This window comes from Podarcis liolepis (assembly GCF_965112155.1).
Source record: "Podarcis liolepis genome assembly, chromosome: 10".
Taxonomy (NCBI): domain Eukaryota; kingdom Metazoa; phylum Chordata; class Lepidosauria; order Squamata; family Lacertidae; genus Podarcis; species Podarcis liolepis.
Genome location: NC_139562.1, coordinates 41,291,001 through 41,306,350, shown reverse-complemented (window position 1 = coordinate 41,306,350; position 15,350 = coordinate 41,291,001). Strand labels below are relative to the sequence as shown.

The following is a 15,350-nucleotide window of genomic DNA, read 5'->3' as shown; positions in this document are numbered from 1 at the left end:
ATGATCTCTTCCATCCACAGAAGCAAAGTTAGGATCCAAGTCATTTATTTAGGACATAGATTATTTTGTATGGTTATTTGGAACATTATTAATCCACTGTATCTTCATTAGTATCCTGCATAAAAGTGCTTTTAAAAATCCACATTTAGTTTAATCTACACACCGGAGTTTGGAAAGTGAAATGTTTCTCACCCACTCCTGCCTTTTCTCCCTTCTGTCTACTTTCAAGGCATGACTGACAAGCAGCCATGTCAATTTTGAACACTGGGGCCTGTTTCCTGGTTGATGAGTGGAGACAGGTTTATTGCTTTACACTGCAGAATTTTATTATAACCACATTTTCATAGCAATTGGGCTGCTTTCCTTTTGTACTTGAAGTGTTGTCTCTGGATTAAAGCATGAAGGTTTCTCAATTGCTTATGGCTTTATTCCAATCTATTTCACTTAAAATTTATTTTGCTAAGTGTAGGTAGTTTATAGTGGGCTGGCAAGATTCTCAGGAGACCAATCTTTTATTTTTGTGATGCATTTGATGGAAAGGGGAGAAATAAGAGGAGATTGCCTGCTGCTTTCCTTTTAAACAGCTTCACCCTTTGCACTGCCATACTTGTAGTGTTCTGCTTGTGTAATGAAATATTATAAGTGGTGAAATCCTGTGGATAGAACTATTAGAATAAGCCTTAGGCCATTATGAACCATTCTGTTTTGACAGTCTGCGGTTAACAATCCCTGACTGAAATTCTCCAAAGGGAAGATCATTGACTCTTTGTCAATTTTATAACATTGTTTTTCCTGACACTGTTCCAGTTTCACAATCCAGGTGTGTTAGCTCTTCTAGATGGAATGTCGTGTGTGCAAAAGGATGCTGAGTGGGAGGCAGGGAAAGCCAGAGATGTGCCCTTGTATGTTAGGCAGACAAATTCTCCTCAGGTACAAAGTATATGGAGTTTTAAACAAATGCAGGGGCAGACCTTGGATGGATTACAATGCATTACAAGCCTTGGTGGACAGAAAGCATAAAAACCTGTACTTGTGCTTTCAATGTAACATCTGAAATGGTGTTGCTCCTCCACAGAGTTAGTGTAAATGTCTTATATCTGTGTATGGTAAGTTTATGCATCTCACCACAGAAGAAATGCGCTTGGTGTCTGCATCAGACATTATGCAGGAAGCACAAAGAAATATGCTTGGTCTTCTACTCCCCCAACTTTCCCAGTGAATTGCCTAATGTCATGCTTTCCCCTCACCCTCTTAATACATCCCATAATGTCTGAAGTGGCTCTCCAAATAGGAAATGAATCAGGAATCAGAGCTTTGCAGGCAGTTTAGTAGCCAGCCCACCTTGCTTATGGAAGGAAGAATATACCCCATTCCATAGTTTTGCTCCTTTATGTCATAGCTTTAGTCACCAAAATGCTGTGTGTGTGTGATTAGACTAATAAATATATTTCTAGATAGAATGTTAGTGTGTATTTACAGACCCTCCACGTGTCCCTATTTTCCAGGAATGTCCCTGATTTAGAGAAGGTTTTGTCCCAGGTTATGATTTGATCCTGGAATGTCCCTATTTAACATTGGAGAAATGTTGGAGGGTATGGAGTTATCCGACCCCTGAACCATCTGAAGGCAATCCTGTATAAGGAAGGGTTTTAAAAAAAATGTTTATTGTTTTATTATGTTTTTATATGTGTTGGAAGCTGCCCAGAGTGGTTGGGGCAACCCTGTAAGGTGTGTGGGGTATAAATAGTAAAATTACCATTATGAAATGGGACGTCCCTATTTTCACTGGATAAATTTTGGAGGGTATGTATTTATCCCTAAGACACCATCAGCCATTACAGGTGCAACACTTTGTCATCCGCATGTTCATTTTGTCACAGAAAGCAAAGCATACAATGCTGTGATTTAGTATAAGCAGACAATAACACTTATGCAATCTGGAAGCACTCTGGCTCCTGCACAGTTTCTGTGAAAAGTTGCCTTCCATTGCTGCTGTGCTTCCCCAGAGAGTTCAGTCCCCCTCTGCCCCCAGTTTTCCTTCCCATTCTGAGGGTTTCCTTGTGCAAACGAATATTGATTCAGACAACCCACGCATGTGATCGCTATAAACTCATTAGAGGTTATTTCCGAGGCCTTAATTATCCCTTCCCACACATGAAAACACACAGGAGGGAAAACGTTAAAGGCAAATTATCCATGGCTTGAAAGCCATGAACAGCACACTGAGTCATCCTCTCACAGGAGCGAGGTTTGCTAGCCCTGAAGTAAGTCTGTTTTGAAATCCATGGGAGAAAGAAATGAAGAAGGAAAACACACTCTCAGACAGATCTGAAAGCAAGTAAATATGAAAGAGATTCCTACAACATTTCGCCCTGTGGGGAGCCGTGATGCCAGCAATTCCACAACCACATCTCTGTCCAATGTCTGGCTTCCTGCAGAAAAGGAAAAGCATGACAGATGCTGTTGGTATCAAACAGTTAGTGGAAATGTCCTAACACAACACATAATGGCTTTGCTGTACAGTGGACACGATCATTTGCCAACTGTCTGTTACCTAGAAAGCCCTGGCTGGCTGTATAGTCCTTTGAGGAGCAATGGTAGACAACTCTGTGCCATTTTCCTCTACTGGCATGATTGAGGGAAAAGTCTGTTCACCTTTTATCTGGTGTATGGAGTTGCAGCCAGTCAGCCAAGCCTCAACAGTTTTCCGGCGTAGGGGGAGGTACACTGCTCCCCCCCCCCCACGTCACAGCCGCCCACATCATCTGTGCTGTGGACAGCCCCAGCTAATCTGTGGCTAGAGTGGGTGTGGCCGCAGGCCATTTAATTTTGGCGCAGCCGGTCAGCTGCCTCTTCCTTGCCTCTTGTTTTTCTCAAAATATATGCCCTTTGTTGTCTCACTATTGAAATTTGAGGCCCTCAGAATGGGAACCTGATTCCTGTCCCCATTATGTTTATCTATGAACTTAATGACCTTATCTATGTTTACCTGACCTAGAGAAGATTCTGGGAAGGAAGGGTTGTGTTTTCAGAATATAACTTTATGACCATTTCAGATTTGTATTATGAAATGGGATGCTTAAGAACTTTTGTGCCATCACTAATAAGTATGCCTAGGATTGTGCTGCAACTACTAATCAGGCATTAGAACAAAGCAGTGCTAAGAGGCAGTCCTGAGCTGCGTTGCCCAAAGCAAACAAGTTAACATTGATGTGGAAGGTTCATTAATAGGTGAAGACCAACCCACCCACTTCCAACTCACAAAATAATGATCTAGAGCTGTCTGTGGCCATGCCCAGGCAACCTCTTTAATGAGCATTTCTCCTGTTTTGTTGGTGTGGAGCAGGGGTCTGCAACCTGCGGCTCCGGAGCCGCATGTGGCTCTTTCACACCTTTGCCGCGGCTCCGGGGCGGATACTAGCGAGGGGAGGAGGCGCATTGTGTGCCCCGACACTCCCCACTGTGGCGGGCGCTGTACTGGCTGTGATGTCGCATGGGGGCGGTGCGTGCGTTAGTCACGCACCGTCCCGACATCACCTTCCTGCCCGCTGTCAGATCGCGGCTCCGGAGATATATTTGTTTTAAATGTCACAATGGTTTTGTGGCTCCCAGTTTTTTTTTCTTCGGAAACGGGTCCAAGTGGCTCTTTTTGTCTTAAAGGTTGCACACCCCTGGTGTGGAGATTAACAATGCTACATCAAGCATTATCCTACACTTACCAATGCATTTACCTATTGCTTTGCTTAGGGCAAAAAAAACCCCAAACCCCAATCTTTTGGGGAACTGCTGGACTAAGACTTCTCATTCAGCCATCAAGGGTGACCTTGGGCCAGTCACTGTCTCTTAGCCTAACCTACCTCACAGGGTTGTTGTGAGGATAAAGGATAAAGGAGGATAAAGGAGAACTATGTCTGCCACCTTGAGTTCACTGGAGGAAAGGTGGGATATAAATGAAATAAAATAATGATAATGTAATTCCAAATCATCTTTAATTTGAGCAGACTCAGTTTGCCAGGATGTAATTGAATTTCACCCCTAAATGTGACAGCCTGGAAGCGCTATATACCTTGACTATAGATACCTCAGTTCATGGGACTTGCAGGCATTTATTAAAAGCTGTTATCTTTATATTTGTGTTCAGGAAATATTCAGATGTAGTAATCTTGTCCCACCCTAGCCAACTTTTTCCATTCCGGGCATTCAATCCAAGTGAAAATTCATGAATTCTAAATTTTGCTATTTCTGCAAAGGCTTCATTAAGTACTGGTCACCTACAACTTAGGTTTCACTTTAAAAACCACTGTCAATCAGGGGCTCCATTGTTCCAGCTTTTGTTAAGGGAATATTTCATTTTCATTGTGCTGCACTCCACAGATTCTATCTTGTCCCTGTATATTTGATGCTGCTGATACAGGTGACTCATTTAACCATGGCGTATTGTCTCGGATAAACCTGGTTTGTCTCTTGAATGTCATATGTACAATTTTTTCTTTATTATCTACGAGATTAAATATTCCTTCTCAAGACTCTTGCTGTGGGTATTGGAGCTGTCTTTAGAAGACGTGCAACAGTGTTTCTAAGATCAAAATCACTGTATTTACTGGCAATTTGACATTACCTCAACTTTCATTTCATATGAGACTCAAATCTTTTGTTTGCCTCTAAATAATGGCTGATATCTTTGCCTCTAAACTTTGACAAAACAAAGCATGTCAGATCAAGTACCCTGCTGCTTTTAAAAGCTTCTTTATTAGCCTCCCTTGAGACATTCTTTTAAAATCAGTAATGCACAATATAAATTGTACATTTTCAGCTTTTGAATTTCCGTGCAGTGAATATTAATCAGGGAAACTGAAAAATCAACTTAGCCCTTTCCATAGAAGGACAGTGCCAACCCCCACCTCCACCCCACCCGCCTGACTACACACTGTCCTCTCAGCAGGGCTTTATTGCAGTTGCAGTCTTGCATCATCCTAAAGCAGTCTTCTTACATCCAAGAATCAGCATACAGAGGTGGGATTACATGCAGGGGAGAATCCAGTGTGGGGAAGTCAACCATACCTCTTTATACTAGTTGGCTATAGACCAATTCGCCAACAGTCCATGTCTCGTGATGCTGACTCATCGCATGATACTGAGTTAGCCTTTCCACTTAACACAGAGTGTTAACTGCTTGATACCCACAACACTCCAACAGTTGTTTCCTCCTCCTCCTCCAACTCTTCTCCACCTCCACCTCTTGAATGTCACGAGCTTTAATAAATTAAAACTAAAACTACTTGTGATGTACTGACAGTGGAGCTTTAGAGAAATGGAACAGTGTAGTTTTTTGTCTTCACAGGTTTAAGCTGAACACATTTAAACGTGTCGTACATTTTTAAACCAGTCATTCAAAGCTGTGGTGCTCAGGTCATAGTGTGGGTGGGGGAAACTATGTTGAGAAAAGGCCAAGCAAGGTTTTACATCTTCACAGTCTACCTTCTAATACTAGCCTGATTCATTTATTCTCGGGTATATAAGCAGCTGAGACTAGAAAGCATTTAGCTGACTTCTCTTCCCCTGTTTCCTTTCCCTTACAAAATTGTTCTGTTATGTAGTTGTAGCTAGCATCCGTCTGTCTCAGCAAAACAATGGAGTGTGCCTTTGGGGCTTGAGTCAAACTGTTGGAAGGTTCCAACGCCTGCCATGGCTGTAGAGTTCAATATGGGAGAGACGTCTTTTGTTGTGGCTGGGGCAGATGAAGGCATCTGGTTGTACGTCATTTCTTTTAAGGAAATGCAACACAAACCAAGAGTGCTGGGCAGCCATCAGGTCTATAGAGCAAAGTCCTGTGGATTGTGGCTTAATGCTCACCCTATGGCTTACTATTTCATGGTACATCTACACAATAACACACTCTTCCAGTTCAGAGCAAAACTGGATGTTCAGGAAGAAGCCACTGAAAATGATTGTATGATGGGGTAGGAGTCAACTGCACACTGACAGTGAACAGGTAGTGCCAGCCCACATTTGTTGGAGGAACAGTACACTGTAGACCCAGAGCCCTCCAAAGGGTATGAACCAGAGAAGGCCATGGACAGCTACATCGTTGCCCAGCAGCCTAGAGCCATAGAAGATTTTTGGCTTCAATAAGGCATAAAGGAGTGTTCAGAGGAATCCAGGGTCCATTTTAGAAGCTGAAGGGGCCAGGGGCATTGGAGAATCTGAGATGCCTCCTCTCTTCTTGCTGCACCTTGTGTCAATTTCATTTCCTCCCCAAACCAGTATTCAACTATTTCTTACTCAGAGTTGAACTATTAAGTTTTGTATTCAGTTATATACAAAAAAGTGCAGAATTAGCAGGGCTAGGCACAAACAGAAATCTCTCCAGGAAATGTAGCCAAATCTATTAATTTCAATAGGCCTAATGTACACTCATAGATCTCTACCATGTGGGGGGAGACTATGGTCCAATCAGGAAGCAGGGCTAGCCCATTCAGTGGTGCGCGCCCCACAAACATTATTTTAATGCATGAAAGGAGAGGCATCCAAACCCCTTTATAATCAGAATGTAGTAAAAGTGGAATTGGCTTGCTGAATCAGATGAAGGTGCCTTTAGTCCAACACTTTGTCTGTCCAACCACAGCTCAACATACGTAATTGTAAATGATGGGAGTTTGTCAGCCCATTGCAGCTTGCCTTGGGTAATGAGACTACCAACACCCAGGAGCATGGAAGTGTCATTTGTAGCCATTATAAGTATCATGGTTAATGTCTGTCCTCTTTTCCTTTTGGAAAGCCATTTAAGCCAGAAACCATCACCACCTCTTGCAGTGAATGATGCAATTCTATTTAACTACTTTGTTTTCCTGTGGTACAAGTGAATAAAGATTGGGGGGGCAATGTATTCATCTGAATGTGTTGTCTGGCTTTCGCAGTAGACTTCTTTGAGTCCATCTCTAATAGGAACAGGTGAGAGAAGAGTAACCCTCACTGCTTCTGAACTTAATCTTTTCTGGAGCCTTGCAAGTTTGTAGGGCAGCAGTCACTAATAGGGGAAGGTCAGTTATCCACATATCTAGGAAAGAAATTTTGCCCTTGTAGTGTTCCTGTCAAGCAGTGACACCTCAGCAGCCTACCTACAGGCAAATATTTCCATGCAGAGGCAAATTAACACAAGGAGCTTCTCTGACTGTTTGCACAATCCTGACTTTGCAGGATGCTCATCTTTTGACAAAGTTGCATTATTGGAACATTTACTTGACAATTTTGCCTGATTTTTTATCTTCTATAAATATGGATTTGCTTGAGAAACATTCTGTGAGTCTCCTGCCTCTTTTTCCCCTCCTTCCTCTTTTGACTCAAGGATTATCCTCATTAGAGGACACACTATATTAACCAGGGCACCATTTCCTAACCGCCTTGTTTTTCTTGTCATTGCTCAGATCCCTATGTGAAAATTCATCTGATGCAGAATGGAAAGAGGCTGAAGAAGAAGAAGACAACAATTAAAAAGAACACTCTGAATCCCTATTACAATGAGTCTTTCAGCTTTGAAGTACCATTTGAGCAAATCCAGGTAATGTCAGACATCAGTTTCTTCCTCGCCTTGAAACTCCATCCCTCAGCCCTCATACATATTTAACAGGAACCTTGCTAATTATCAAGTGTGCATGCCTTCATTAGCACCTAGGCATGAATCCTGCGCGGCATGAAATGAGTGTGACTGCTTCAAGAGGGGAATGATAAAATATACAGTACTTAGGAAGTGTCAATTCTTCAGCAAAAAAATAGGTAGCGGGCATTTTATAATATTCAGCAGCAGTGAATTCAGAACAGAATACATAGTGATGGGGAAACAGATTTGTTGACGCTTAGGAGTCTCTTGGAAGAGATGGATTCTACACAGGGAACCAAACACACTCATTTGTAGCACAGTCAGGGCCATGGGAAGTGCTGTCACTGGTAGACTTCATGAAAGTAAATTTGGCATAATGATTAAATTTGAAATATGAAGGCATAGAGCAGAACTTAGAATTGAGTTTACCCTTACCAAGTGACCAAAGTGACCAAACACTTGCAATCAAATCAGGATCTAGAGGGCAGGAAGTTCATCACAGCATTTTAAAACCTTAATGTGGTATTTAACAATAACAGTAACAATAGCAATAATTAATTGAAGCGCCCTATGAATAAAAGAGCAGTCACATCAATTGGCCCTAAGCTTTTAAAAAGTTTGGTTGTTAATGTAAATAAGGCACGTAACTCTCCATCTTCTGCCACCCACCTTTTCCATCAAGCTTTCTTGTGACAAGGTCTACCCATTTTTTTGGCAGTCCAGTTTGCCTTCCTCAATCCTGACCTTTCTCTTTCTCATCCTGTTTTAGAAAGTGCAAGTTGTTGTGACTGTTTTGGACTATGACAAGATTGGCAAGAACGATGCCATTGGCAAAGTCTTTGTGGGCTACAACAGCACCGGGGCGGAGCTGCGGCATTGGTCAGACATGTTGGCCAACCCGAGGCGACCCATTGCACAGTGGCACACCTTACAGCCGGAGGAGGAGGTAGACGCCATGCTTGCAGTCAAGAAGTAGGAAGACAAAAAGGAAACGAGAAAAGAAGCCTTTCTGCATTTGCCCATATAGTGCTCTTTAGCCAGTATCTGTAAATACCTCAGTAATATGGGTCCTTTTCTTTCCAGCCATGCATCCCTAACACAGATCAGTGGTACTTCAAATCTTGTTTTTAATTTGCACAACTTTAAATGTAGAAAGCCCTACACAGCCCTCCCATCTCACCACTGCCCTCCGATCGACTCTTCTTTTAAGCAATATGTGTAGATAGAGCATGACGGAAATTATTTATTGTATCACAGTTGTACATACCAGTATGCTAAAAAAAATAATAATAATTTATTTCTAGTCCGTTTATTTGTATGTTGTAAGCGTTTCCTAATCTGTGTATATCTAGATGTTTTTAATAAGATGTTCTATTTTAAATTATGTAAATTGACTGAGATATAGGAGAGCTGATAATATATTATAGGGTAACTAACTATTGTATCGTCTGCATTCCAGCAAAAATTCCAACTTGTTAAGGCACTAGTAGTGTTACACTGACATCTTAAAGGACAACTTAAATCTGAGCTTTCAACCGAATCGTTCAAATATCGACGTACGCTCACATGACACTCCTTGGAGGGGTTAATTCCCATTGGTGGTCTTCTCTCGTGGGCAACTTAGCATGATCTGAGCAGCTCCAAAGCTGACCTCAAGGAAGCGTAGCCAGAAGCTGATATATCATTTTTTCCTGTGTATATATATATAAAAACAAACTGAAATCATGGCTTTACACTTAGAAATTGAAGGGACAATTCCTTTGAGGGTGGGAGCATTAATTACAACATATAGGAACATATAAATTGGGGGGGGTAAATCACAGGGGGGAAGGATGCAATAGTGACAAACCCCTACAACTGACCATGGCAAAACACATACCTGAAACCCAATCGCTCTCCGTTTATCACCTTTATACAAAATTTGCATACTGTGAATCCCATTTGTGATCTCACATTCTCTAATCCTAATGAGTTTGCACATTAGACTTTGTAACAAAATATTTTATTATACTAAGCCAGATGAGAAGGAATGCAGAATATTTTTTAAGACAAAACAAAAAAAAATCACCACCGTGTGTGTTTATTATACAAAAGTAGTTTCATGGTGACGAGACAGTATTGTAAAATCCCATCAAAAGAGGACAAAAAAAAATTAGCCATATTTCTGAATGCACTTCAAAGCAAGCCAAAAGATTAACAGCTAGTGACCTTTTATATACTATTTATACTTAATAAGTTTTAATTTGTCCTTTAAAAAAAAGTGAAACAAAACAAAGAACAAGTTCTAGCAAACTGAAGCAACCTCTTATGTACACTAGTTGCTCGTTTCAGGAGGAGTTTTTAAATGTTTTCAATGTTACTATGTAGTAAATGGCACTATTATGAAGCTATTAGTCATTCCATTTAAGCGTCTTAAAAGACAGCTCTGTGTATCACTGTGACTGCCGTGTGTGCTTAGAAACTGTAGTTTTTCTCAGTGGATAGCAATCAATTTATTCCGTAGTGATATTGTAAAAATACTGCCATTCCCTTCTACTGCACTGCCGAAGGAGTGTATAGCACAAGCAGTTCTCCTACCTATGGACCAATCCAGAACTGAAGAGCTATGCATAGGACAAGGGCATCAAAATAGAGCAGATGGACCACACAGCATTTTGTCAACACTGTGCAATATTCCGCATCTCCCCCCTGTCCCCTCCGTTTGATGGTAAGACAGTTGTCCTACAGATAAAGACAGTTGTCATCTCAGATAATCCCATCTCATCATGTCGTGGGCATTACTATTTTTTTAGCTCAGGTCTCTTCAATAGAGACACCTTCCATTTAGTTACTTTTCTTACTTGCATACTTATTTAAGAGACTGTGAATATAACGTGTTGAAGTACTTGTTCTATTTTTAGTTACCACCCAGCACCAAAAACACAAGGAGGTAGCAAAAAAAAAAAAAGGAAAAAGGAAAAAAAATAGCACCCTTTTGTGGAATAAGTGGGATTTCCCTAGAAATAAGTGGATAATCCAGTTAAATAATAATAATATTTTTAAAAAGAAAAAAACAGCAACAGATTTTTGAATGACAACCCCTTTCTCAGAGCTGTGGGTCTACACCTCACCCAATAAGAAGTGGAGAGGTGTTTTTTTAACTCCCAAGCCACAAATTGAATTTGTGGCAATGTGTTCTGCTTTCTGCATAGCTTCCCAACAGATGAGAGTGGAAACATCTATCACTCTGGAGGTCTTTCTATTTTCTATAAGAAACGGAAAAAAAAGACATAGTTGAGTCAGATAAGCTAAGATGTATATATAGGGGAAAAATCTTACAGGAATACTTTTATAACCTAACATTTTTAAAAGGACCAAATCCCACCAAAGAGAAGAGCTCAACAGGCTTTGCAGCCTATGAGGAAAGAGTTTCAGCTCCACTGTAACTTCCTTTAGTTGTTCATTGTAGCAGGGACAAAAAAGAAGAAGCAAATAGCGCATCTTGAAATTTACAGGCTCAAGCTGCCAGAACTGATTCATTGTGTTAAGGTATTCTTAATGCATTTTCTTCCAGCACTGCCAGACTGAATGTCACCACAGAATTGGTTGCTAATGTACTATAGTTCTCTGCAGAGAGCAGACCTGCTATTTGACCAAGATGACATTTTCATCCTCAAAAGAAGCCACATGTACCTTTCTGACAAAGCTGTGTAAAAGTATTAGAATCTGATGCTGTAGAAAGATCCTAGTTGCCTTTGTGTATATTTACTGCCTGCTTGAGTGTTTCTATGTGTGGATTTTTCTCTGTATCTTGTAGAAGCGTTTGGGGTGTTCTATCCTGCCATATGGCTCGTAGCCTGCGAGCTGACAAGTTTAGCTGTATTTTACATTCAGTTTTGATGAGGTGGTTTATATTTTGTTTCACTTTTGTGTAGTGAATCCCACGGTAGAGTTTTTCCAGGTGTTGTTAAAATAAAACATACATACTACACAGATATTCAATAAAAATGTTTTATTTCCTGTTGATGCCTTGAGTGTCTTCGGTTTTCTTCCTCGGCTTAGTAACTAAACAGGCAGGAATCTGTCAACTCTGATTCATCCATTTCAGATGTCATCCCCTCAGGCCAGCAGCTCCACTGCATCCTTGAGGCCTGAGGTGTGCATACACACAGTTGCAATGCAGCTGCAAGTGGGTATCTAAATGTTGGAGAATATCCCATGTGTGCAATTGGAATACACATTTGCAAAACAGGTGCATACTAAGTGCATGGATGCAGATTTATGTACATGTATTCGAAGCTGGAGGAAAAACTGCATGTGCGAACTCAGGCAGGTCCAGTCTGGTCCATCACCTTGCATGCATTCACAAGTCCAGCTAGATACTTGGTGATATTGTTGATCTTCTGTTTTGAGAAGAATAAAGGTTATATTGCCAAGTATCTTACTGGGACTAAAGGCTCAAGCTGTTGATGCACGTGCAGTAGGACTTTGACCAGAGTATATTTTCCTGACATTCCACACACCATCTGTTTTCCTAATGGCTTTATATTACCATCCCTCCTAGCTCACAGAACCACGATTCCACTCTTTATTTCAGGGTCATTCTTCTTACTCTGCCCCACAATGATGTGTACCTCCATTATCAGTGTAGCATGTTGAATGACAAAAGCAGGGCAGGTCCTGGTAAATTGCGTGCAAGCATGACTCCCTTCCAAGCTGCTATCCCAACTGCATGACCGCATGGCCTAGATGGCTCCACATTTTCCTGGATGTGTTTAAAATAGTTGACCCTGCTATGGATGGTATCAGCAATAAGTGATGCAATGCAATCATCTTACATATCTCTCTCTTGATTTGGGGGATTAAGTTATCAAAGTGAAAAGGAACGAAAGTCGTCACCACTCCAGTCTTCAATCTCAGTCCTTAACAGCTCAGTCATTACTGCCCTTAGGAATTATGGTATATGGTAGGAAGTCCTAGTTAGGAGGTGGAAGAGAGGTGTATGAAAAATTGTAACAGATAAATAAATAAGCAGGGGTATAGTGCTCGATGTTATGCAAGTTAGGCAAACCATAGACTGGAGGAGAATGCAAAATAAAATGGGGGGGGGAGCTTTGAGGGGGAAATTATCCCAGGCCATTAATAATTCCCTGTCACAAAGTGGCTGAAATTGGGTCATTAGACAGTCATGTTAGCAGAGCGTATTCCCAGCAGTTTCAGCTCTCATCCTTTTGAAGGTAGTTATCTGATCATGAAAGCATTTCTATGCCACATTTCCTGGTTTTTAGGGATACACATTTAGTAGCACAAACAACAGAAGGCTTTGCTTTAACACAGAAGCAAAAAGAAGAGTATGTCTGCTATGAAAAAGTAAAAATGGTAACTTGCTTTAAAAAAAACCCAACTGTTGGCATATATATCAACATCCTAAATATTACATTTGTCTTCCTATTTATGGAACTAAACAAATTGCCATATTACATATCAAGGTCAATTCATTCATTCAGCTGCATACCAAAGGTCTGCAGACACAACAATTTGTTGATTTTAATGGTAGATTTGATTTCCCACATCTCCTATTTTACTTTTAAGTCCATTTTGCAAACAAAACCAGCCTAAGATATTGAGTTTAAATGCAATGATATTATGTTAAAATGTTTGGGAATAATGAAAAAGGGAACTAAGGGTTGTTTCCAACTTTAGTGCTACTCAGAGTCAATTCATTGAAATTAATGGACATTATTAACTTAACCCCATTAATTTCAGTGAGTTAGATTCTTAGCTACAATCCTTACATGCCAATTAAATCACTGCATACACACCATACATTTAAAGTACATGGTTTCCCCCAAATAATTATGGAAACCAGTAGCATGGCTGGAGTGGTACAAGCTATATCCCAACACCAGGCACACGATCTGGGGGGCAAGGCTTAAGGTTGGTGCCTACAGAGTGTAGATTGAAATGATTAATAATCACATGGATCTTACACATTCAAATATGATTTCCACATTTATTTAATTATCAAAAAATCAAAATTACCTCTAAACAGTCAATGTTTTTATTAAGCCCATATAGGTAATTTTGATTTTAAAAAAGAAAATAAATATGAAAATCATATTTAAATGTATGAAATTTGTTGCATTATCTTGGGTGGTATTCAATTAATAGTTTGCACTAGTACAAGGGTTAACACTAGAACAAGGGAATTTTCCATACTTCTCCCACATGCAACCTATTCCATCCCCAAATCTGCTCTGGAGGATTGGGGGAACCCCAGATCACATTTAAGGGGTACACAAGGGGGGAGAGAAAGGAATAACATTCTACTTTAGAACTATGTTGAATACAGCCCACTGATTTCAAGGTCATGTTTACTCTTGATTCATATAGTGCATTGATGTGTTTCGGGAAATTTAGGTGTTTATTTAAACCTCAATTGAATTAGACCATAAAACAATAGTCAGATATTGCAACCTGGGGAAGTTCTTCTGCTAGGGCTACTGGAGCACAACCTTCCCAATGAGAATATCAAGCATTTTTTCTAAATCAGCTCAGAGGAGGCATTTTTGGCAATCTTCTGCTCTCCGGGCAATCAGCTCTCCATGCCACTCATCTGATACTAATACAAAAGAATAGCAAAGTTTTCCCACCTACTGTCTCTGGGGAGAAAAACAACAACATGCGAGTGTCATTTGAATATTAGAATTATTGACTGTTAGACAGCTGGCTTTTCATCTCCTACTAGGAAGACTTCCACTCCTTCTGTTGTTATAAGGACTATCCAGCTATCACTATGTCAGATTACAGGTACCTGAAAGCCTTTAACTACAGCTCTGTATCATGAGCATGCTCAGAGCTGTTTCCTTGAAGGCCAGATCTCCTCAACCTTTAATGTGTTCTGGTAACACAGAGAAGCCACAAGTAGTGTTTTCTATTTGGGTCGGCTTTTTTGTTTTGTTTGGTATTAGGTTTATGTCCTTGCTGCAAAGAGACGAAGCAAGCAAAAAAACAATGGGTAATAGGTAGGCAGCGGGTAGAGCTGTAGGTTAAACCACTGAGCCTAGGGCTTGATGATCGGAAGGTCAGTGGTTCGAATCCCCGCAATGGGGTGAGCTCCCGTTGTTCGGTCTCAGCTACTGCCAACCTAGCAGTTCGAAAACACGCCAAAAAGTGCAAGTAGATAGATAGGTACTGCTCCGGCGGGAAGGTAAACGGTGTTTCCATGCGCTGCTCTGGTTTGCCAGAAGCGGCTTAGTCATGCTGGCCACATGACCCAGAAAAACTGTGAACAAACACCGATTCCCTCAGTCTATAGAGCGAGATGAGCGCCGCAACCCCAGAGTTATCCACGACTGGACCTTACGGTCAGGGGTACCTTTATCTTTACCTTTTACTAATGTGTAGGCACTGCCGCACAAAAAGATCAAGAGCTACTGTCAAGGAGGGGGTCGCTTTCCCGAGTCTTCACTCCAAGCTCCTAATCAATCACGCGCAGACCCCAAACGGGTTACCAGGCTTTATTGGCTTCTTCTCTGGCACCAGCTACAGGACATCAAACAGCAAGTATAAAACACAGCATGTTCTCTCCCTCCCCCAGCAGGTTAACTTAAAGATTTATAGGGGCTGGGGAATGCTGGCAACCAGCCAGCGCCATCACATGCTCCCACTTTGGGGACTAATTGTTACCAGCTACCTGAGGGGCCCCACCCAGTGATACTTGCTCACAGGATCACTACTTCATGACAGCTACAAGTTTGTTTGGGGTGTATTG

General features: G+C 41.1%; 1 protein-coding gene across 4 annotated transcripts in view; it reads left to right on the top strand.

The window, feature by feature from the left end:
• The window catches only part of SYT1 (synaptotagmin 1), a 335,884-nt gene extending 324,282 nt beyond the window's left edge, over window positions 1–11,602 (top strand). For all 4 annotated transcript variants that reach the window (XM_083463109.1, XM_083463106.1, XM_083463108.1 and 1 more), the window contains exons 9-10: window positions 7,425–7,558; window positions 8,367–11,602. In XM_083463109.1, the coding sequence (XP_083319235.1) occupies window positions 7,425–7,558; window positions 8,367–8,573 (341 nt within the window). In that variant the 3' untranslated portion in view covers window positions 8,574–11,602. The remainder of the gene's footprint in view (window positions 1–7,424; window positions 7,559–8,366) is intronic.
• The last annotated feature ends 3,748 nt before the right edge of the window (window positions 11,603–15,350 follow it).